The 23,930-nt window shown below is 40.2% G+C and overlaps 1 protein-coding gene across 2 annotated transcripts; it reads left to right on the forward strand.

Moving 5' to 3' along the window:
- Nucleotides 1-211: 211 nt before the first annotated feature.
- Nucleotides 212-23,930, forward strand: LOC135405177 (AN1-type zinc finger protein 5-like). Of its 2 annotated transcripts, XM_064639876.1 has the most exons (6): nucleotides 212-671; nucleotides 5,716-5,873; nucleotides 6,273-6,384; nucleotides 7,201-7,298; nucleotides 21,899-22,024; nucleotides 22,303-23,930. In XM_064639876.1, the coding sequence occupies exons 2-6, from the start codon at nucleotides 5,723-5,725 to the stop codon at nucleotides 22,449-22,451; spliced, it is 636 nt and encodes a 211-aa protein (XP_064495946.1). In that variant the 5' UTR covers nucleotides 212-671; nucleotides 5,716-5,722; the 3' UTR covers nucleotides 22,452-23,930. The 2 variants fall into 2 exon arrangements, with proteins under 2 accessions (XP_064495946.1, XP_064495945.1); XM_064639875.1 differs by lacking the exon at nucleotides 212-671 and having other exon boundaries at nucleotides 5,256-5,873.

Below are 23,930 nucleotides of genomic sequence, written 5' to 3' on the forward strand. Positions count from 1 at the left end.
CGATGTCTTCTCTTGATAATTCACCTATGACACCACTACAGGTTCAAGTTTAAATGGAAACGTTAATTAAGGGCGGAGGCGTCTGTTATTAGGGCAAGTGGAGGGGAAAAGGCTTTGTTTTCTCTGCGCGCAGCTCCATCTTACTTCCGTGGGCGGGGTGAAGCCGTGCGAGACGATTGTCACTGCTCCTTCCGTTTCCCCACCACTGGGAGAGCAGATGACGTGCGGGGTCTCTGTCCATTCCTGTGTAGTCCCTAGTCTCGGGGAGGGGGAGGTTCGTGACTCCGCAGGCAAAGGCGGCGGTACTGTGAGCCGCCTCGCAAATATCTCGTCCTCTCTTTCCCCTCGCGTGGGAGTGCGCTGGCGTGTAGGCCTCAGCAACAGCCAGGAGGAGGCGGAGCTGACGCGAGCGGACCGGCGGGTTCAGGTCCCTCCTTCCTCCACCCTTTTTCCTCAATTCTTTCTTTTTCTTGCGCCTTCCTTTCGTCTTTCTCCTGTGCGTCGCGCGTTTCATTCCGCACCGCTGCCGCAGAAAGGAAGTGGTGGTGGCACCACCAGCTTCGTGTCCCACGTCCTCTTGCCCTTCGCTCTCCTAGAAACAGTCTGAAGCCATCTGCAGCGTCTCCGACATCGACCGTGGGGTTTCTCGCTCCACCCCCTGCCTGGAGCAGGTACACGGACACTGAAGGGTGACAGGGGGAGGATGTGGACTTGATTTCTGAGACCTGTTAGCGCGGTGGCGGTGTGCCCAGAGGAGCGGCGCGGGGGGTGCTTGGGCCTCCCCGAGGCGTTATTGCTGCCTTTCGCGAGGCGAGAAGTGGCAAGGCGTCTATCGTTTTACCTGGAGGACTCTTTCCCTCTGACGTGACGGGTGCTGCGGTGGGAGGCCGCGGGCCAGGATGGCGTACACCCTACTCCCTCCTCAGTGGGGCAAACAGGGAGCGAGACAATGAGGCTTCCTCGGTCCTCGCTGAGAGAGGAGCTGGCTTTTTGTTTGTTTTAACTCCTTAGGCTGGCAACTTCCACGTCTTTTGTGTTTTGGTGTCCTGGGGGAGGGCGTGGGTCTGTGGAGGCAATGGCGACTAAAACGTACCACGCTTTGAGCACTTGGTGGTGCCTCCCTTTTTGTCTGGATTACTGAGCTGCATTTAATTGTCACTGGGAAATGCCTGGGTTTGATCCGCATTTATTTCTTCTTTTTGCTTCACCTAGAACACTGTTAGAGAGGCATATACCTGGAATATCCTTGCTGTTTTTGTTTGGTTTGGGTTTGGTTTTTTTTATGGTCCATTTTCTAGACGGGGATATTCAGATAAATAAGTATTTATTTAACCAGCCAGTTTAGCCTCATCACTGACTCAATTCTAAAGTTTTATTATTGATTTAAAATTAGTATTTGTATTCCCTTTATTATATTTAGTAATTAATTTAATCTACTACCTAAAGGGGGCCTCTGAGAAGGCTGGAGAGGGACTTTTTACAAGGGCATGGAGTGATAGGACAAGGAGGAATGGCTTTTAACTGAAAGAGGGTATGTTTAGATTAGATATTAGGAAGGAATTCTTGACTGTGAGGGTGGTGCAACACTGGAACAAGTTGCCCAGATAAGTTGTGGATGCCTCATCCCTGGAAGAGTTCAAGGCCAGGTTGGATGGGGCCCTGAGTAACCTGGTCTAGTGGGAGGTGTCCCTGGCCACGGCAGGGGGGTTGGAACTTAGGTGATCTTTAAGGTCCTTTCCAACCCAAACCATTCTATGAGTCTATGAAGTATTAGGGTAACTTGAAGCGCTTTTATTATGCACTTCACATAGTTCCTAAGTTGTAGTTTCTTGAAAATGCACTTGGTGTGCATGAAAGCTTAATTATATTTGCTGCTCAAATAATCTAAATATCTGCTGTTATTAGAGTTGACTATGCCTCAGTTGTAATTTGGAACTAAAAAGATGTTTTAGTTATGAGACTGTTAACTTTAATAATAACAAAGTATTTATGTTCCACTTTTAGTTTGCCTGGGTAAACTTGCCAATAACTGTGAAGGTCAGTGGTGTAAATTACTGTTTAACACGCTGAATAAAATAGTTCCTTTTTATATTGGGAGGTCAGGGTTAAACATGGGCATCTCAGAGGGTTAAGACTTGCTCTTTTTGGGCCTAGGAGAGTTCATTATATTTTTTGCAAAGGTTTGGTTATAATCACTCAACTAAAAGGTTGGGGAATGTATTTGTAAGGTCGCGAGGGTGTAATAATATGTTAGGTCTCTGATCATAGCCAGTTTTTTGTTCTTGCTGTGAAATAGAGATGAAAATGTCTGAGATAATGCAGCATCATGAGGCAGTTTTCTTGTCTGAATTTAGGTATCTGCACTCCCTTTTCCTCTAGAAAAGAAGCTGTAGTCATGTTAATTGAATTTCATATTTTTCTCTTACAGTGGGTGCATGCTTGGCTGCTTCAGTTCTGTGGATTGTTGGAGTTGGGAGCCTTCAGATATATAAATAGGAGCTGATTTCTGAGGCCCCTGTTGACAAGGTTTTGTGTCTGAGCCTTTAGATTAGTCTGTCACACTGCAGCCTTGTGACAGGTAGAAGCTAATGTGCTCAACCATGTGACCCAAGTTTCTGAGAAAAGTTTGGGAACGCTGATACATAGTGGTATTAGCTTGTTTTTCAGAGTAGTAGAACTGAAATTGTAAGGCCTTAGGTACTTAGTGACCTTGGTAGAAAAGTTTGTAGGGAAGAATTGGAGAAGTCTGTAATCTGTCTTTTCTGAAAACCTCACTTTCACTGTTGATTCAAAATATTTAATGGCATATTTTAGTGTCCTGGTTATTAGATTAAATTCTGGAAAGTGTATTATAACCTAGTCAGGTGATACCTGGACCTTAAGGAGTGAAAAAATAGAATTTCTTAAGCATTGGATAACAACTTGATCTTTTAATTAACAGCATGTATTTCAAGTAGTGAAGGACTGTGCTGACAAAGAGCTATAAAGACTCTTGTTTGTAATATGTTAATACCAGCATTAATACCTAAAGCTAAACTTAGTAGGTGGTGAAACATGCTAATTTCAAAGTGGAGCAAGTTAATTGAGATTGATGGTGATAGTGTATGTGTTAGCACTTTTGATAGTGCTTTGACTGTACCTGCACATAATAAGGGCAGAAGTACAGTCTTTATTTGTGTTATAATAACATAGAGCTACAATAAAGATGAGTAATTTTTTTAAGTCTTAGTTTTCCTGTTGTATCCACTGATTGGTGTATGGCTGTAAAACTGCAATTTCTTAAGAGGTATATCAGAATAAGTCCGAGTTTGTAGTACTGAAACAAAGGTATAAACTGTTGAAGACCTGTGCCCACCAGCAGGCAAGCAGATTGATTTTACTCTTTTCTCCAGCTGTTGATTTACTTTGATCCTAGAAGTTTAGATTAACTAGACAAATGCTGCTGTCAATTACAGTTCTCATACTGTTGAGATATATGGTTACAGCTTGTAGTGTGGCTTTAAGTTATAAAAAGTAATTCTTTATACACTAGAGTTAATTAACATTTGGTATGCTTGAGTTTTCATGAGCATTGGGAGACAAACATCCTATTTTGTGGCTGCCCTTAAAGAGGAAGGCAGTAATCTGGAGTTTTCACTAAAATGTTTCCAAATGCTATAGGCAGTACTTTCACTACATATAAATTTTTGGAGGACAAGTGTGTCCTCAATTTGTAGTAGATGGCTTGATTACTGTATTGTACTTTTATTGACATTGGGAACTAAGGATTTGGTTACTATATCAGTTTTTCTACTAGCCTTGTTTTGCAGTGGTCAACTACCAGTGAAGGTGAAGTATTTTTATTCCTAACTTTTGCAGTTGATGGCAGAGATGAGGGTTAGAATTATCTGCCTTTGGGAGATGCAGAAGTCTGCCTTTATCTTAAAGACAAAAGATTTAACTGGCTCTTTGGAAATGCATGGGGTGTGTAAATTAATGTGTTCAACAGTTTAAAATAGTTTTACTTTTCATGGAAGAGTAAGATCTGGTCTAAGCTTATTTCAGAAATGCTTTTGGATCATCTATTTTGAGGGCCTATTGTATGTATGTTGTTACTAGTTAATATTTAGTATTGGGCTTTGTATGCAATTTAAGCAAAGTTAAAGGACTTGTTATAGAAACATCCTCTACAGATATAAAATACAGTCTTAAAATGACTGTTGCACATCCTTCAGTGACTTTTTTGTTCTGTTAAACAAATGTTGTGAAAGTACAAACTGCTAATAATGGGATTAGCATCGGAATGATGCAAGATCATCATTACTGAAAAAGTGGAGCAGTCCTTTTGGAGTCTACAAAGATAAACTATGCTAATTACCAGAACTGTTTAGTAGATCCAAACTTGGTCTTGCTTGTTCTACCCATCTAGCTGTGGTTTGGTGGGGTTTTTTCTATGCTGTAAGTGCTCAGAGGTTGTTAATAAATTTTTTGTTGGCCATTTAATTCAAGTTGGTCGTAACCTGTGCACACAGTTTAGTGTCTGATAATTATATTGCTTCTCAGTATTACTGTGTGTATTGTGTTTGTATGGCCAGGTTTTGGTAGCAGGATGGGCCATGGGGTGGCTTCTGTGAGAAGCTGCTAGAAGCTTCCCTGTGTCAGAGCCAATGCCAGTCACCTTCAAGATGGACCTGCTGCTGACCAAAACTGAGCCCATCAGCAATGGTGATAACACCTCTGTGATAACATTTAAGAAGGGGGGGGGGAAACTGCTGCGCAACAGCAGCTGAAAGAGAGGAGTGAGAATATGTAAGAGAAACAACTCTGCAGACACCAAGATTGGGGAGGGAGGTGTTGCAGGTGCTGGAGCGGGGGCTGTAACCCTGAGGGAAGCCCATGCTGGTGAAGGTTTGCTGGCAGGACTTGTGACCCTGTGAAGGAGCCATGCTGGAGCAGTCCGTTCCTCAAGGACTATACCCCATTGAAAGAAAAGATGGAAGGGACCCACACTGAAGCAGTTTGTGAAGATCTGCAGCATGTGGAAAAGGACCCATGTTGGAGACATTCATGGAAGACTGTCTCCTGTGGGAGGGACCCCACACTGGAGCAGGGAATGTGAGGAGGAGGGAACAGCAGAGATGTGTAATGAACTGACCACAACCCCCATTCCCTGTGCCGCTGGGGGGTGGAGGAGTGGGGGAATAGAAAAATCGTGAGTGGAGTTTAGCCCAGGAAGAAGGGAGGTGTGGGGGGGAAGGTGTTTTAAGATTTGTTTTTTTCTCATCCTACTCTGATTTGATTGGTAATAAATTGAATTAATTTTTCCCAAGTTGAGTCTGTTTTGTTCGTGATGGTACTTGGTGAATGATCTCCCCTGTCCTTATCTTGACCCACAAGCCTTTCATTGTCCTTTTCTCCACCTGTCCAGTTGAGGAGGGGGAATGATAGAGCAGCTTGGTGAACACCTGACATCCAGCCAAGGTTAACCCACTAAACTATGATGTTTTTTACCTCTCTTAGATGTTCCTGACAATGTTACTTATCAATACAATTGAAGTATTGAATTATATATTAACATCCATATAGCCATCTTTAAAAATGCTAATATAGCCATCTTTAAAAATGCTGATATCACTTTTTGTGGGCAAGGTAAGCAGACCTACTTTAATTCTATAACCCTGTAATTGATTTTGGTGAAATGCCAGTTCTTAATGCAGTTCTTGGTTTTATTTACAGCATTGAAATGGCTCAAGAGACAAACCAGACCCCAGGGCCCATGCTGTGTAGTACAGGATGTGGATTTTATGGAAATCCTAGAACAAATGGCATGTGTTCTGTTTGCTACAAAGAACATCTTCAGCGACAGCAGAATAGTGGTAGAATCAGCCCAATGGGTAAAGGTTTGAGACATTTTTTTTGTGTGTGTCTTGAAAATATTATGTATAGGTGATGAGAGGAATCACAGAATGTATTTCAGGAGATCTGATCGCTGCATACTAAAACTACGAATATCAAAGGCGATACTTTAAATCGCAATAAAAATGCTTTTTTGTGTGATGTATTATGGCCCACTTGGTGTTGAATCTTAATTTGGATTTCTACTTACCTGCTGCTACAATTGTCTTATATAATCCTTGTGTTTTGGTCATTAACAATATAGTCCATCTTTAATTAAGAAGATGCAGTAGAATGAGGAATGATTGGAAATGGTTCATAACTGTATTTGGAACTACTTGACTAACTTGTATTCTATACTTTGCTTATAATTAACTTCTCAAATTTCTGTTATATAGGGACAGCTAGTGGTTCAAACAGTCCTACCTCAGACTCTGCATCTGTACAGAGAGAAGATGGTAGCTTAAGCCAGTGTGAAGGTACTGCTAGTAGCACATCTGGAAAATCAAGGTAAGACTATAGAATCATTTAGGTTGGAAAAGACCATTGATATCGAGTCCAACCATAAACCTAACACTGCCAAGTCCACCACCAAACCCTGTCCCTAAGTGCCATGTCTACACAGTCTTCTAAATCCTTCCAGGGACGATGACTCAACCGCTGCCCTGGGCGGCCTGTTCCAATGCTTGAAAACCCTTTTGGTGAAGAAATTTTTCCTGATATCTAATCTAAACTTCTCCTGGCACAACTTGAGGCCATTTCCTCTTGTCCTATCAATTCTTACTTGGGAGAAGAGACTGACCCCCACCTCACTACAACCTCCTTTCAGGTAGCTGTAGAGAGCAATAAGGCTCCCCCCTGAGCCTCCTCCAAGTGAAACAACCTCAGTTCCCTCAGCTGCTCCTCATAAGACTTGATTTCTAGACTCTTCACCACATAGAGGTAATTATTTTGAGGTTCGAATGAACTGTGAGTATATAGCAAGTTAAGGTAACATTGCAGTAAAATTGCCCTATTACAGAGAATTTCTGCAGAGGAAAAAATGACAGTGCACCTTACAGTGCTTTATGAATCTTTATAAATGAGAACTAAATAATGTTTGGTGTTGGACTACTGCATTTACAAGGACATTTCTGGTTTATCTGGGGAAATATTTGCTACAGTTTGCCTAGTTTCTTCTAGGGAAGAGAGATCAAAGTACAGGTCAGGAACATGGGAACATGTATCAATAATAACTGATCGGGTAGTTTGATGGATTTTGACAGTTTAAGTTCTTATTATGTACTCCAAACTAATGTAATCACCCATTTCACTGTATGTAAACAGAAATGTGCTTGTTGCCGCTTTGCCTGTAATGCAGCAAATGACAGAAATGAGCATTTCAAGAGAGGAGAAAGTATCACCAAAAACAGAGATTGAGCCAGGTATGTTTGCAGAGTAACACTGGATACAACTGACTTAACAGAGGCTGACAAACTTTCTTTTAAGTAGGCATATTTCTCTGTGGTGGTTGTCTTGAGGAACTGTTAGTTATGAATGCTTCTTGAGTATTAATACCCTCAGGATCAAGAATTACTAGTGCCAGAATATAGTTTTCAGACGTGTTCAATTTTAGTACATAACTTTTGACACTTGAGGAGCATTTTGGCTATCAAACCTTCATTTTTGATAGTAAGACACTTAAATTGTATCTGGGCTCAAGATGTTCAATTTTGAAGTCAGTGTTGATTTCTTTATACAGTCTAGCAGTACAGTTTCTGCTGACTTGTGGCAATCAAAATGGTTTATTGCATTTGAAGAACAGAGTTCTTAAATTCTATTCTACAGAAGGATGAGAGTGGGGCAGAAGGGAATAAGGGAATACTTGATTTAAAATACTAATGAAGACTGCTAAAGGTTCTTGGACTATTGAGTAATCAGTAGATATAACCAAAATGCTGTTTTGTGGATATAGAATACTTATGACACTAATCGCTTAGTAAGAATGTTCAATTTTAAAAAGTGAGTGTATTCATGTTTATTATATAGCAGTTTATTCAAATGGGTATCTTAATGTACTTGTTTGATATCTATAGGTATTGATACTTGTTAATTTTAATAATTCTGAAACAGTCTTAAAACATTAAAAGCTGATTTTTAATAGGAAAATCTGTTTGCTACAACTGAAGATAAAGTTACTTGTTTTGTGTTGAAAATTCCTGAAGGTACCACTCAACACTGTATAGATGCGTATTTATCAATAAGACTGCTGTTACAGCTGATAGTTAATTGCTCAGTGTTTGTACATAGTTTTTACTATTTTAATTAAGTCAGGTTAAAATTGTGGCATGAACTAAATTACAATTGCTTTTACTATATTCTTTTTTGGTTATTTATGGACTGAGGAGATTTTTACATGTTTCAGCTTCTTGTAACTTGTGCTATCTGAAGAGAGTTATTGTATGTAACTTAGAAATTTATACTTTGTTACAATATTTATAAACCCATATTGTCTTGTTATGAATTGCTACCTGAAAAAGTGATAGGCAGGAAAGAAAAACATAGCAGTGGTCAAGTAATATCTGAATTTTGTCTAATTAAAACTGCCAATAGGGATTTGTCATTTTGCCAACTCTAAAGGGCAGTCTTCTATTTCTGTTGACTAAATATCCATTTTCTCATAAGGCAACTAAATGTAGTGTCACACAGCACTCTATTGATTAGAATAGGGGGTAAAATCCCTAAAAGCAACTCAAGATAATAATCTTGCTGGTTGAAACCAGTCAAAGCTTTGTTAAAGCTTGTATAGAGATCATTGGGAAAACTACTATGGAATTTAAATGTTTGGAAAAAAACCTTCTATAACAAAATTGTCTTCCTTAGTATGTATCCTTAAATTTGTGAAACAGTCTTCAGCTGATCTAAAAGCTGAAGTTCATCAAGTTGAGGGCAGATTTTAGACAGCACAGAATAGTGTCTTTGTATACTATTTTTAAATTACAAAGGTTTTATCAGACATTTAAGATATAGCAAACACATGGTGTATTTACTAGTACATTGATCCTGTAAGTGTCTTGCAGTCAAAAAAAGCTGGCCTCAACTTTTTATAAATCCCTATTCTGTTTGGATTAGTTCCATTTTTTTCCCTTCTCTTTTTCTGCAGCATCCAATATGTGTTGGTCTCTCTTGAGGAGGAGCTGAAACAATAGTAGAGTAGATAATTAATGTCACCTCATAAAACAAAGCTAATATTTTCTATGAGATGTAATTCTTCAAGATAATGCCTATCATGATGTTGCTAATGAAAGTACTTTAGTTTTATCTGTAGTCTCACCCTGGCAATTGAATTTCATAACTGTCTATCAGATGGTAGGTCTGGAACAAACAATGTAGCCTTGAAGCAAAGTAGGTTTTGTGGTTTTTTTCTTAAGCATTATGAAGGCTCATTTTATTCTGCAAGTCAAAATTCTAAATAGTTAGGTCTGCACAATTGTCTTTAATTCTGTGGACTGAAAGTATACACTTGCTGTTTGGATTTTAAGCATCTGATTCCAAAGGGTTCTGAAGTTGACAAAAATGAAGCTTAACAGGCTTGTATTTTCTTTTGTTTTTCCCAGACTGAGGTTGTAACCTGGATTCTCATTCAGAACAAATCAGGCCTGAAGGCAATGAATCATATCTTAGCATTTGAAGGAAGAAAGGCATGACAGGTGTAACTGGCCTAGTTGGTTGTAATTTAGATGTCTAACATGCTATATTTTGTTATAACTTGTAATTTCTTAGTTCAACTTTCTTGCTTGTTGTAGTTTTGTAATTGAATTGTGGCATGTGTTCAGTTGCTTATCTGATGAACTGTATAGAAGTCAATGAAATATAAATACCTTTATATCAAAACTCCAATTCGTAATTGAACATTAGTTATATCATGCATTTTATAGGCTTTTGATCTGCTTCTGCACTTAATTAAGGATTTAATTTTAGTTCAGTCTTGACCAAAGGCAGAATATACCTGAAATATTCTAGAGTTATTGTTCGTATTTGTGGGGTTTTTTCCTTGCTAACTTATAGGAATTAAATGCAAAAAACCTTAATTCCTTTATTTCCCTTGTGTTGATTATCGCATCAGAGCAATACCATTACCAAGTTGGTGAGGCATAGTAGAGGCCTTGAAGAAATCTGTTTTGTTTAAACAGATTTTTAAGTGGTAATAAAAGATCCATACAAGAGAACTGACTTACATATTGAGCACTAAAACCAAACTGTTGTTGTGAAAACAAGTATGTTTAAATAATCATATTGTATCAAGTCATAGTGTATTTCTAGCATTTTTGGGCTTTTGTGGGTCTCTACCTTTCTGAATGAATCTCCTCTCAGAGCTGTTAGTGTTTCCAGATTCAATTAGTCTAGCATGCATATCAAAATCTTTATTTTTCTGAACCCAGTAATAGCTTTGTTTTACAGAGCAATGTGGTAAGGTATCACTGAAACCGCAGATGTGCCGTAGTGCTGTCTATGAAGAAGGTGAACTGGAACTTGAAATGTATATGGTCTTGTGTAAAATAAATGTTAAAAAAATCTTCCACAAACATTGTTAACTTACAGTCTTATTCCATCCATGTTGTAGGTTACCCTTTCCATTCGTGAAAGTTGCCATATAATGAAATTAATGAGATGATGGTTAGCTCACTTGTCTTTCGGCTCTGTACCAAGCCAATATGATGAGTTATTTTAGTGTCCAACACCACAGCTGTCCTACATGCAGGTTGAGACCCTGTGTTATGGGTTGCCCTCACTTGTATTACAGATAAAACCAGTAGCTATGAAATACAGTGTGTTGCAGATAATATTCTGAGTGATATGCTGAATATCTTATGAGATATTGAATGTTCAAGATCATAAATTATATTTCTCGCCTCTTGTTTTAATATCTGATTCTGATTTGTTTTTGAACATGGCTATAGTATTTAAATGTAGACAGTTCCTTTGTGGCTGTCAATAAAATCATCAGATATATCAACTTTGTCTTGTGTTCAAAATTGTCTTCCCATTACATCTCTGCTGTAGCTTGAGTAGAAGCCCCCAACTAAAACAATTCTGAAATGGAGCTGATAATCTCTTGGAAGTCTTGAAGCTGTCTATCTTGAAAAATAAGATTGAGGACCAAACTGCTGGTCTTGTGCTTGTTGCCAATACCATGCTATTGTATCTTTTTGACAGATGTGCAACAGGCATTAAGCCTCAATGGCAGCCAGTCTAAACCATATTTCAGTATGGTACTTAAACAGGGGGATCTGTTATATTGATGTAAGAGTAAAAATATTCAGTGTGTCTGTTGAGCATGTGAGAGATGAATTATATGCTGCAGCATAGTTTTATCCCAGTTCTTTGGCATCAAATTGAATATATAGTTTATTCTTCAGCTTTTTATCATGGACACCTAGATCAGCATAGCAGTTGCAGTTTCTGAATAATAAAATATTTATTCTCAAGCTTGATAAAGCATAATAAATACTGTCAGTCTCATTTTCATTGACTCAAACTTTATATACAAGTCAGTTATGTTAATGTGCAGCACAAGAATTTGGTAATTTGTAGTATAGTCTTCAGTTCTGGTGCTGCAGAAGTGCAGTGTGTTTTTCTGATGACTTTTGGATGCTCTCTATTACCTTTATCCCTTCTTCTATTTTATTTTTACAAACTCTTCCATGGTAGGGGTTGGGGATTACATTCATGTAAAAGTAGTTAGAATGCTTAAAACTTTTTTTTAATGCTCTCAAGCATTTCACTCTTCACTGAAATGCTTGCTGCTTCCTATTACTGTGGAAGTCAATGCATTTTGTTAAACTGATAGGGTTCTATTTTAGCTAATTTGTTTGGGTATAGAGGAAGCTTCTAAAACCTTGTTATTACTTTGGTAGCCCTTTCTGAATTTAATTTATTGTCAATTAAAAAAATTAAACATGATGGTAAGAAACAAAGATAAAACTAAAAATGCCTTCCTTTCACCCTTTTCTTCTCAGACACAGCTTCACTTCCAGACTCTGCTACCTCCTCCCTCTATATTCTGAGTGATGCAGGAGGAATGGAGGGTTGCAGTGAGTTCACAACTGTTCTCTGCTATTCCTTCCTCTTTGCATTTTTTACCTGCTCCAGTATGGGTCCCTCACATAGGATACAGTCCTTTATGAATTGTTCCAGCTGTATTGGTTTGTGTAAGGAAAATCACTGTCAGTTTTGAAAGTAGTTACAGAACCACAGAATGGGTCAGATTGGAAGGGACCATACTTGGCCATCTGGTTCAACCTCCCTGCTCATGTAGGGTCATCCTAGAGCACATTGCACAGGATTATGTCCAGACTGTTCTTGAATATCTCCAGTGAGGGAGATTCCAATACCTCTCTGGGCAATCTGTTCCAGTGCTTGGTCACCTGCACAGTAAAGAAGTTCTTCCTCATGTTCACATGGAACTTCCTGTGCATCAGTTCTTGTCTGTTGGCCAGAACTAGACACAACACTCCAGATGTGGCCTCACCAGGGCTGAGTAGAGGGACAGGATCACCTCCCTCGACCTGCTTTTCCTAATGCACCTCAGGACACCGTTGGCCTTCTTGGCCACAAGGGCACACTGCTGGCTCATGGACAGCTTGTTCACCAGGACCCCTAGATCCTTTTCTGCAGATCTGCTTTCCAGCAGGTCACACCCAGCCTGTACTGGTGCATGGGGTTATTTTTGCCCAGGTACAGGACCCTGCATTTGCCCTTGTTGAATTTCAGAAGGTTCTTCTCTATGCATCTCTCCAACCTGTTGAGGTCCTTCTGAAGGGCTGCACAGCACTCTGGGGCATCAGCCACTTCTCACAGCTTTGTGTCATCAGCAAACTTGCTGAGGAGGCACTCTGCCCCTTCATCCAAGTCATTGATGAACAAGTTAAACAATACTGGGCCCAGTATTGAACCTTGGGGAATACCACCAGGAGAATAGGCCTCCAATTAGACCCTGTGCCACTCATCACTAATCTCTGGGATCTGCTGTTCAGCCAATTCTCAATCCACCTCACCATCCACTCATCCAGTCCATGCTTCCTGAGTTTGCCTATGAGAATCTTGTGAGAGACAGCATTGAAAGCCTTGCTGAAGTCTAGGTAGACAATTATCCACTGCTCTCCCCTCATCCATCCAGGTAGTTGTCTCATCATAGAAGGCAATCAGATTGGTCAAGCATGATTTACCTTTAGTTAATCCATGCTGACTACTGATTACCTTCTTGTCCTCTGGATAGAGATTGCCTTCAGAATGAGGTGCTCCATCGCCTTTCCAGAGATTGAGGTGAGGCTGACTGGCCCATAGTTCTGTGGGTCCTTCTTGCCCTTTTTGAAGACTAGGGTGACATTTGCTGTCTTCCAGTCCTCAGGCACCTCTCCTGATCACCAAGACCTTTCAAAGACTATTGTGAACAGCCTCGCTATGGTGTCCACCAGCTCCCTCAGCACTCATGGATGCATCCCATCAGGGCCCATGGACTTGTGGATATCAAGTTTGTTTAGATGTTCTCTGACCCAATCCTCCTTGACCAAGGGAAGGTCTTCCTTCTGACATTCCTTTACCCTGGTTTCCTGGGTCAGAGATCCCTGAGAGCTGGTCTTATCAGTGAAGACTGATGCAAAGAAGGCATTCAGTACCTCTTCCTTCTCTATGTCCTCTGTAACCAGAGTCCCTCCGCCATTATCCTTTGTTTTCCTTTTGTTATTGATGTACTTGAAGCAGCCCTTCTTGTTCTTGACATCCTTGGCCAGATTTAATTCCAGATGGGCCTTGGCCTTCCTTGTCTCTTTTCTACTTACTCTGACAACCTCTCTCTATTCATTCTGAGTGGCCTGACCCTGCTTCCACCTCCTGTGTGTTTCCTGCTTGTACTTGAGTAATGACAGTTCTTTATTCATCCATGCAGGTTTCTTTCCCCCTTTGCCCAATTTCTTACTCATTGGGATGGATCATTCTTGAGCCTGTTAGTACAGTGTTTATTACTTTTTCAGAAGTCTCGAAGTCACTGTGGGTTTAATACTTTGGGGTCAGAGTAGCATTATTCTTCTTATTTGTAGGGCATTTCTTTGTGTAGATTGAACAGCTGTCATGCTGTGTCTTGGGGCTTACTTCTAATCATCAGTAATCTTGCTGTTCTTCCTCTGTCTGCTTTGAAGATGCATCTTACTTTCAGACTGAGAGAAGTAAATGTTCCCAAATATAGAGTGCAACACTTGTATTTGTGGGGGGTTTGTTTGTCTTTTTATTTTTCAGGTACTTCTTGGATAAGGTCGGTTCCTTATCCTAGCAGATTTATGATAATAGAATTGTAGAATTGTTTGGATTGGAAGGGACCTTAAAGATCATCTAGTTCCAACCCTCCTGCCATGGGCAGAGACACTTTCCACTAGACCAGGTTGCTCAAAGCCCTGTCCAACCTGGCCTTGAACACTTCCAGGAATGGGGCATCCACAGCTTCTCTAGCCAACCTGTTCCACTGTCTCACCACCCTCACAGTAAAGAATTTCTTCCTAATATCTAATCTAAACCTGCCTTCTGTCAATTTAAGGTCATTATCCCATGTTGTATCACTACATGCCCTTGTAAAACGTCCCTCTCTAGCCTTCCTTTAGGCCCTATTTAGGTACTGGAAGGTTGCTATAAGGTCTTCCCATAGCCTTCTCTTCTCCAGGCTAAACAGTCCCAACTCTCTCAGCCTGTCTTCATAGGAGAGGTGCTCCAGCCCTCTAATCCTCTCAGTGGCCCTCCTCTGGGCTTGTTCGAGCAGGTCCATGTCTTTCTTATGCTTGAGACCCCAGAGCTGGATGCAGTTCTCCAGGTGCTGTCTCATGTGGGTGGAGTAGAGGGGGAGAATCACCTCCTGATCATGTTTCTTTTGATGCAGCCCAGGATACAGCTGACTTTCTGGGATGCAAGTGCATGTTGCTGGATCATGTCAATCCTCTCATCCACCAACACCCTCAAGTCCTTCTCCCCAGGACTGCTCTCAATCTGTTCTCTGACCAGCCTGTGTTTATGCTTAGGATTACCTTGAGCCAGGTGCAGGACCTTGCACTTGACCTTATTGAACTTCATGAGGTTTGAATGGGCCCACCTCTCAAGCCTGTCCAGGTCCTTTCCCTTCAGCACTTTGACAGCAACACATAACTTGATTTCATTGGCTAACTTACTCAATCCCACTGTCTGTGTTGCTGACAAAAATGTTAAACAGCTCTGGTCTTGATAGGGACCCCTGAGGAATGCCAGTTGGCACTGGTCTCTGCTTGGACATTTAGCTTTTGACTGCGACCATCCAGCCAATTGCCTATCCACCAAGTGGTCAGTCTGTCAAATCTGTGTCTCTCCGCTTTAGAGACAAGGATGTTGTGCGGGGTCGTACCAAATGCTTTTCATGAGTCTAGGTAAATGATTTCTGTCACTTTTCCCATATTTTCCAATCCTGTAACTTTGTCATAGAAGACCACCAAATTTGTCAGGCACAATTTGCCTCTAGTGAAGCCATGTTGGCTGTTGACGATCACCTCCTTATTTCCCATGTACCTAGGCATAGCTTCCAGGAGGATCTGCTCCACGATCATGCAAGGCACTGAGGTGAAACTGACCTGTCTGTAGTTTCCTGGGTCTTCCTTATTTCCGTTTTTAAAAATGGAGGTTATGTTTCCCCTTTTCCAGTTAGTGGGAACTTTACTGGACTGCCATGACTTCTCAAATATGATGGATAGTGGTTTAGTCACTTCATCCACTAGTTCCCTCAGGACCTGTGGATGCATCTCATTAGGTCCCATGGACTTATGCACCTGCAGTTTCCTTAAATGGTTTCAAACCTGATCTCCTACAGTGGATGGTTATTTGTTCTCTCAGTCCCTGCCTTTGCCATCTGGGTTTTCATCCACCAGTACCCCGAAGTCCTCTACGTGGCTGCTCTCAATCCCTGCATCCCCCAGCCTGTATTGATATTGGGGGTTGTCCTGACCCAGACGCAAGACCTTGCACTTTGCCTTGTTGAACCTCATGAGATTCACATGGGCCCCCTTCTTGAGCTTGTCCTGGTCCCTCTGAATGGCATCCCTTGTGCTTGTTTTGTTGTTCCTGATGATAGTGCATTTTACAATGCCTGTGGTTAACTTATTGTTGTATTACTTATTAATAAAATTTTAAAATCATGTCAATTTCTGGAAACTTCTTTTTACTTCCAAGTTCTTCAACCTTGTAGCAGGAGAGCTGGTCTCATAAAATTGAAGTGAAACAAACCTCATCTGGTAACCTAAGCTGGTGGTTGGCAAGAGAAATAACCATGGTGCTGAACAGAGGGCTACATGCCAACAGGACCTCTGTTAAGGCAATAAAACATATTCTGGTGATAAAAGACTTTGCTCCATATGAATAGGGTTATTGGTACTGAGGAGGTAGGTCTGCAGGTGACAGTAACAACCATTTTCCTACCATCATTTCAGCTTTTATCTAGTGATTTATTCCATGGCAGTTATATGGCAATCACTTTGAGTACTTTGCCTGATGATTAACACAGTATGATTTCTGACATAAAATTTATTTCATGTATATTAGGGGGAGCATTTTGTGACAAGCAGTTGGCAGGATAGTATCTGGTGAATTTTGCTACTAATGTTATGTCAGAACAACTACAACTTATATTTCATTTGAGACACAGTTTGATGAAAAATGGGGGTTTGTTTTTATGTGTGAGCTTTAGTTAAAGGGTGTTGTCCCTGTTCTAGCTGTTAATCAGAAGCAACTTTGAAGACTTCATTATTAAAACTCATTATTAGATCTAACTCTGCTGGCATAAAAGTGGGTGGATGCCTCCTTTTTGCAGGTGTTATCTGTGTAGAGTAATAAATTGAACACTTTAATTCTGATTTAGGGGAACCTATGCCACCTCCTTGTCTTGGGACCTTTTAGTTGCCCATTTCTGCACGTTACCAGCTTTTCTTTTTTCGAATGTGTTTTAGTTGTGGGAGAAGGATCCTGTTAGGCAGCTCTTTTGGGAAATGGACCTTTGCACTTAGGATTATCATTGCTTTCTAGTTCCCATGTTGCTGGTTGTGACAGTGAACACTCATCAGTTTATTTATATTGAGGAGGAAATACATTTGTAGTAGTTGGTAACATTTTCCCTTAGATTGATGCCGAAAAACCTTGGAATGATTAACTGCTCAGAGACTTTTGTATCTTTAAGCTGCAAGGTATTTGTTTATTCAACGTTGGGAACAAGCCAGCTCTCGCTGGACAAACTTGTTCAAAGGTATCACACAAAATCAGGGTTTTTATACAGTTTTCATACATGATTTTTATACATATTCATATGATTGCAACATCTATCTATACATATTGATGATAGGCGGAGTCTAGGCGGAGCTTAGGGTGGTGCTTCTTTTGGAACTCAATTTTGGGGGTACATCCGGCCTTCGGCCTCAAGTCGAGGGTCTTTTTCTCATCTTTCTCGCTCTGACCTCTCTACCTTTCTATTGTTCTTGCCCTGATTACTGAAGCTTGGAGAAAGCCTTGGCTCTAGACCTGTTTCTTCTATTCAAATGTCTACCTTATCCTAATTTATTACCCCTAGGCTTATTGTATACTGCTTCTAGTATTCTTCTACGTTTTTGATCCAGTGAACAGAACAGAACGAGTCTTAGCAGCACAGGCAGAGTAGATGTTAGGGGGGGCTTTCTCAGCAGGCCCAGATATCTCAGTTAACTCTTTTAGGCCTGACCGTCATTTCAGATGGATTTGTTTTTAATCTTTGTTTTGTGACACAAAATTATCTACTACGCTATCTCTTTGTCTTGATGGCTCAGTGAGCTCAAATTTGGTCACTGCTGCACTTGCACCACTTCTTGTGAGGTTTGACTTCCACTGGTTCAGGTGGTTCCTGCTATAAATATGTCCTATAACATGCAATTCAAATAACAGGTTACAACAGTTTAAAGGCATATCCATTACAATCTCTACTCTTGGTCCCTTTGTACCAGGCCAAAGGGTTTAACATTGCAATGAGCTCCTCCCCTTGTGTGGTGGGTTGGCCTTGGCTGGATGCCAGGTGGCCACCCAGCTGCTCTAGGAATCCCCAGTCGGACAGTAGAGAGAGTAAGGTGGAAAAAACAACTCGTGGGTTGGGATAAGGCAGTTTATTTAAAGCAAAAGCAAAGTGGAAGCTTGCGCGAGCAAAAGCAAAGCAAAGCGAAAGATAGCAGGATTTATTCTCTACTTCCCATGAGCAGCGATGGTCGGCCACTCCCGAGAAGCAGGGCTTCAGCACGCGTGACGGTTTCTCAGCAGGCAGCCATTGGAAACAATGAATGCCTGCCTTCCTGCTCCTTGCCTCAGCTTTTCTATCTGAGCTGACATCATATGGTCTGGAATATCCCTTTGGTTAATTTGGGTCAGGTGGCCTACTTGTGTTCCCTCCCAGGATCTTGCCCTCGACTGAGGAAGGAATGTTACAGTGCTGATGCTGTGCTCAGCAGTAGCCAAAACACTGGTGTGTTATCACACCTTTCTAGCTCCCAATGCAAAGAACAGCACTGTGAGGGCTACTATGGGGAAATGAACTCCAGCTCGGCCAGACCCAATACACCTTGCCCCTGCTTTGGATTTATTCACAGACTGCAGTCCCTTAGGAGTGTGCCTGGTCCAAGTGAAGCCTTATCTATGAGCCACAGTCTCTTTAGGGTATACCTGCTGCAGCATAGACTTATCCACAGCCACAGTTGCTTTGAGGTGCACCTGTTCCTGCATGGCCTTTTCCACAGCCACAATCCCTTCAGAGATGTACCTGCTCCAGTGTGGCCTTACCTACAGCAACAGTCCCTTCAGGAGTTTACCTGCTTTGTTGTAGATTTATCCACAGCCACAAATGCTTCAAGGTGTACCTTCTCCAGTGTGGACTTCTTGGGCCACAATCCCTTCTGAGGCATACCTGCTGTGGCACAGATGTAACCATGGCCACAGATGCTTCAGTGTCCTGCTCCCATGTGGACTTATCCACAGGTCACAGTCTCTTTGACTTGAGCTCATACAGAATTCCAACTTGTCCAGTACAGCAGCAATGCCTTGGCCATCTGCCAGCCAATGTGCATGGATGGTCATTGCTGTTATCAAAATGTTCTCAGACACAGCAGAGTAAGATGATAAGCAACCACTAACGAGCACTACACTTCAATTTACAGTCAGGCAAGCGAGCCCATGGCAAGCTCAGGAGCCTGCTGATTACTAGCTAAACAGCACTGACAGCTATAAATTTGACCTAGCATGTTCCAGTCAAATCTGTCATTATCTCAAACCCTTCAAGCCCTTCATTGGGCACCAAAAATGCTTGTTGTGGCTTAACCCTGTTAGGTAGCTAAGCATGCACAGCTGCTTGCTTGCTCACTCCCCCAGAGTGGGATGGGAGAGAGAATTGGAAGGTTCCCTTTTTCCATCTGCCATAGCTTACAACTAGCATTTCATTTTAAACATACTGTTAATATAACAAATCAAAAAGGAGCTTGACCATGCTGCTTGATTTGGGAGATGTTTAGTCAATTTCTTAATGCCTGTCACCTAAGGTCTGTGATATCCAACAGGCTTACAGTGTCGTATCAGTGCTTTTAACCTGATTTTTTTTGTCACAGGCTCTCAACTAGACTATCTGATACTGAACGCTACTTTCCTTGGGGTTTAAAGACAAGTTCAAAGGGCTATACCTGTTCATCTTGAAAATATTAATTGTCAAGACAAAGGAATTGTTTAATTAAAAAAACAGCTGTGGAAATTACTCTTAAAATTATTAATAGCAGTTATGATTGTAGTGCCATACCTTTGCTTTTTATTAATAGCATGCTTAAATATGGAAAAAACATTATATATCCAAGACTGGATAGTATTGTTGTCCTCAGAATTAGCAAAATAGTGTTGATGCTGAACTCTTCACACTTTCTAGAAAAATCTGTAGAATATTCAAAAATAAAGTCAGTAAAGAGCTTGAGTTGTTCCTTAGGACTTACAGTTATCATATTGCATGAGAAAGTACTGTTTTCCTGTATAAGACTTTTTGGGTATGAGCACTGAAAGTTCCTTGTTACCTCTGGAAGTTTGTCACTACTGAATCTTGTTCACAATCTGAAATATGAACTACTGACTGGAGGCTCTCCTTGTTAACTTCTACAGTGAATTGTGAAATTGGACTCGGATCTGTGAGGCTTTGTGTTAGTAGTATCATGGCTAGGCTTCACGAACGAAGATTTAGGAAGGCTCTATCTACATTTGTTACAAGCACGCTGGTGGCTAATGAGGCCAATACGAGATAGACATGTCCAATTGCAAAAGGCACAGCAGAAGGACTCCTTAGGTGGTATATTCTGCAGGACACGATTCTTTCTGCGTTGTCTTTTCTCCTCGAGAGTGATCCTGTGTGCGTTCTCAAAGGAAACAGCAGTGTTATAGATGGTGTGTCTCCAGGCCTCCCGATTGGAGGCCAGAGTAGACCAGTTATGTTGGTCAATATGACCAAGGCTGAGATGTTGTTTCAGGGAGTCCTTGTATCTTTTCTTTGGGGCTCCTCTCTTGCGGCAGCCAGTGGCAAGTTCACCATAAAGCAAGATCTTAGGGAGGCAGTGGTCATTCATGCTGGAGATGTGCCCTGCCCAGCGCAGCTGTGTTCTCAGCAACATGGTCTCAATACTTGTGACTGCTGCTTGTTCTAGATCAATACTTGTGACTGCTGCTTGTTCTAGAGGCTCTCCTTGTTAACTTCTACAGTGAATTGTGAAATTGGGCTCGGATCTGTGAGGCTTTGTGTTGTTAGTAATAGGCATATGAACATAATACAAGTAAAATCTTATAAGAGCAGGTATTAATAGTGAAGGTAATAAAAAGTTAACTATAAGGGGTTTATGATATTTGGAAAAAATCCACTTTCGGCATGGAATGCTTACTGATCCAAAAGGATCTCAACTGAGAAATCCTATTTGTATGCGTGAAGTTGGTTACAAGTGAGTCCTTTAAACCTATATTCTCGATTGTTAATTATGGAGTGTATTTTATAGCTTGCTCATTATCTTTTAAGACAACAGATGTAATCATACAACTGAGTGTCCAGGAAAACTGAACAGGGACAGACTCTTTGGGTTGTATGTGTTAAAGTTTGTATACAAACACATCTCCCTTGACTTTCTCTGCACTAATTTGAATATTAAAAGGATTTTAAAAACAACTGATACAAAAATTAATTTTTCAGAGAAAACTAACAGATCCACAGTAGTTCACAGAAGGACCCATTTTTATTCTGCATAAACTTGAGTAAAAAGTGACAAATTTGACCAAAAGTGTTCATGACAAAGGCAATTGAAAAATAAGCCATTTCAGCTCAAACTGCTTGTTCATTAAGGCTGGATATAGTACAAGGATACTTATATCCAATGTAAATATGTATTTTTTTTCTTTAAATTAGTGAAAAAAAGTGTCTGAAACAAGGGGTCTTTTGAGCTGTGTGGTTTGTAGTAGTATGCTTGATGTATCACAGAATCTAGCTTGGTGTTGTACTGTTTGAGGTTTTAGATCATCTGACTTGGCAACTCTAGTGGCAGAGTAACTTGGTACTATGACAAAAAAGCATTAGTGTAAATGTTACTTGTTTCTAAAATGTATTTCTATCGACTTTTCCACAAGTATCCCCTCTGTTCAACAACGTTGACAATGTTGTTATTGTTTTGGATTAATTTAAACTGGGTCATATTACTTTTAATATTGTGTGTATGTGACCTATATGGGTGTATACAGGTGATAACACTAGGTATCCTGTATTTTCTAGATGATGGAACAGTGGGGAAAACTTGATCATTTTCTGTAGAGATAAAAGGAAAGTTAATAGAATACCTATTCTACTTAGTACTTCAGACAATAAACTTCAGGGTCTTAGTAGAGGGGAATTTACTGTTGATAAATACAAACATGCTAGTGAAGTCAAGAAAAGGAAGAAAATAACCTTTATTTCTTGCTTTAACAGTTGTTACTCAACCAAGCCCATCAGTTTCTCAACCTAGTACTTCACAGAGTGAAGAGAAAGCTTCTGAACTGCCTAAACCAAAGAGGAACAGATGTTTCACATGCAGAAAGAAGGTTGGCCTTACAGGTATGATAGCACTATGTCAGTATTGAATAGATTTATATGATTAGTTGCCTCTTACTAGATTAAATATGTTGAAATCTGTAGGCATTAAACTTTTTCTTGCTGTTTCAAAATCCATAATGTTAGATCCCTTAATAAAGCTGATATTTGAAAATATTCATTTCACTTAATCTGTTACAGTAGATGCAAATACCCCCCTTTGTAATGGCTAAGCCCTTAATTTATAGCTTTCATAAGTCCGAAGCTTCCTAGTGAAGTTGCTTTTCCTTTACTTTACACAGGGTTTGACTGCCGATGTGGAAACTTATTTTGTGGACTTCACCGTTATTCTGACAAGCATAACTGTCCATATGATTACAAAACAGAAGCTGCAGCAAAAATCCGGAAAGAGAATCCAGTTGTGGTAGCTGAAAAAATCCAGAGAATATAAACTAGCCTACTTGTGAAAAGACTGACTTTTATTTGTTTTATTTTAATATACCCTAGGAAGGCATTAAAGAACAGATGCATGGCCATTTTCTTTTGTGCTCCAAAGTTTTAATTTTAGCCTTGTCTGCCTTAATGATATTTCAGAATGTGTGTTTGTTACAGGCAGAATTGAATAGATACAGCCCTTGAAAACGCATATGCTCTTCTCAGAATACGATTGGAAGGTCAGAACCTGCACAGGAAGACACATGCAAAGAAGACAGGCTCTAGTTCACATGTGCCAAACAGATGTATACTTCGTGTTTGCAGCAGATCTGCCTTTTGAGCTGTTCAAGGTGTATATCACTATCCAAAGACTGTGCCTGTTTGGGAGAAGGATTTGCCAGAAAGGCTGGCGGTCTACTTCTATCCATTTAAAATCTTATTCTACTTTTAGTTTCCACACATCATTGTTTTCCAGCAGAATATGACATGTAGAGGACTCTACCACCCAGTAAGATGTGTTGGTGTCATATTTAATAAAAAAGTCATTTAGCAATTGCAATGAGAAAAATGGGGGGAAAAAAGAGATGTGTAAGAAGAAATCTATTTTGGAACAGATAACATTAACTTTAGAATCTTGAAAATGAAAATAATTTCCCAAAGGAAATGTCCTGTTAGAAACTTAAGAACTGACCTGCAACACTTGTCTGCTTTTCCTTGCATAGCTAATAACATTGCGTAGCACAATATAGTGCCAGGATTAACTTACAAAACAAAAGCTATGTGTGGGATTTTTAGACATACCACAGCAACTCTATCAAGTGACACATGCATCTGTGTAAGTTGCAGAAGTATTTGAGCAGTTTATTATTCATGTACTTCTTAAATTCAGTGTGTTCTGGGTTCAAAATAATATTGGGAGCTTTTTTTCAATTAAAAGAAAAGTTTTAAATGTAATAGTTGTTGGCTATGGAAATCATACCCAACGTGACTCCAGTAGTCTTAAGTGGGAGCTGGAACCACTCTTGGAGGGCTGGTTTATCATTTTTAATTGTATTTGGGTGTAGGACTGTAGTGTTCTTGGGTGTATTGCATGGGCTCCATTATCTACAGCTTTGTATAATAACTAGAAAGGGCAGTAGAGTTTACTGATGCTTGTCTGGTAATATCACTTCTGTGTTATAATGGAAGGGGTTTTTGTGATGTATGAAACTTGTGGGCGTTTTTTATATAATCAAGTATAGTGTAGATGAGTGTTGTAATGCCTCTTCTCATGTGTAAATAGTTGTGTATGTGCACAAGATGCTACTTATGATTTTTATTGCAGTGTTCAATCTTAGTTTTTTAGTTCACTATTATAAGCATCAAGCTTTTACTTTACCTTTGTTCTTTCAATTTAGCATGTACAGATAGTTCATACTTAGGTATTGCACATAATCACATTATCCAGCATCTATGCTCTGTTGTATTATGTAAATAATAAAAATCATGTACAGAA

This window comes from Pseudopipra pipra, chromosome W, assembly GCF_036250125.1.
Source record: "Pseudopipra pipra isolate bDixPip1 chromosome W, bDixPip1.hap1, whole genome shotgun sequence".
Lineage (NCBI taxonomy): Eukaryota > Metazoa > Chordata > Aves > Passeriformes > Pipridae > Pseudopipra > Pseudopipra pipra.

Coding starts and splice junctions, on each gene's coding strand:
- LOC135405177 (XM_064639875.1), top strand. CDS start 5,678: ATGCCAGTTCTTAATGCAGTTCTTGGTTTTATTTACAGCATTGAAATG. Junction 5,874..6,272: donor TGGTAGAATCAGCCCAATGG/GTAAAGGTTTGA, acceptor TCTGTTATATAG/GGACAGCTAGTGGTTCAAAC. Junction 7,299..21,898: donor AAAAACAGAGATTGAGCCAG/GTATGTTTGCAG, acceptor TTGCTTTAACAG/TTGTTACTCAACCAAGCCCA.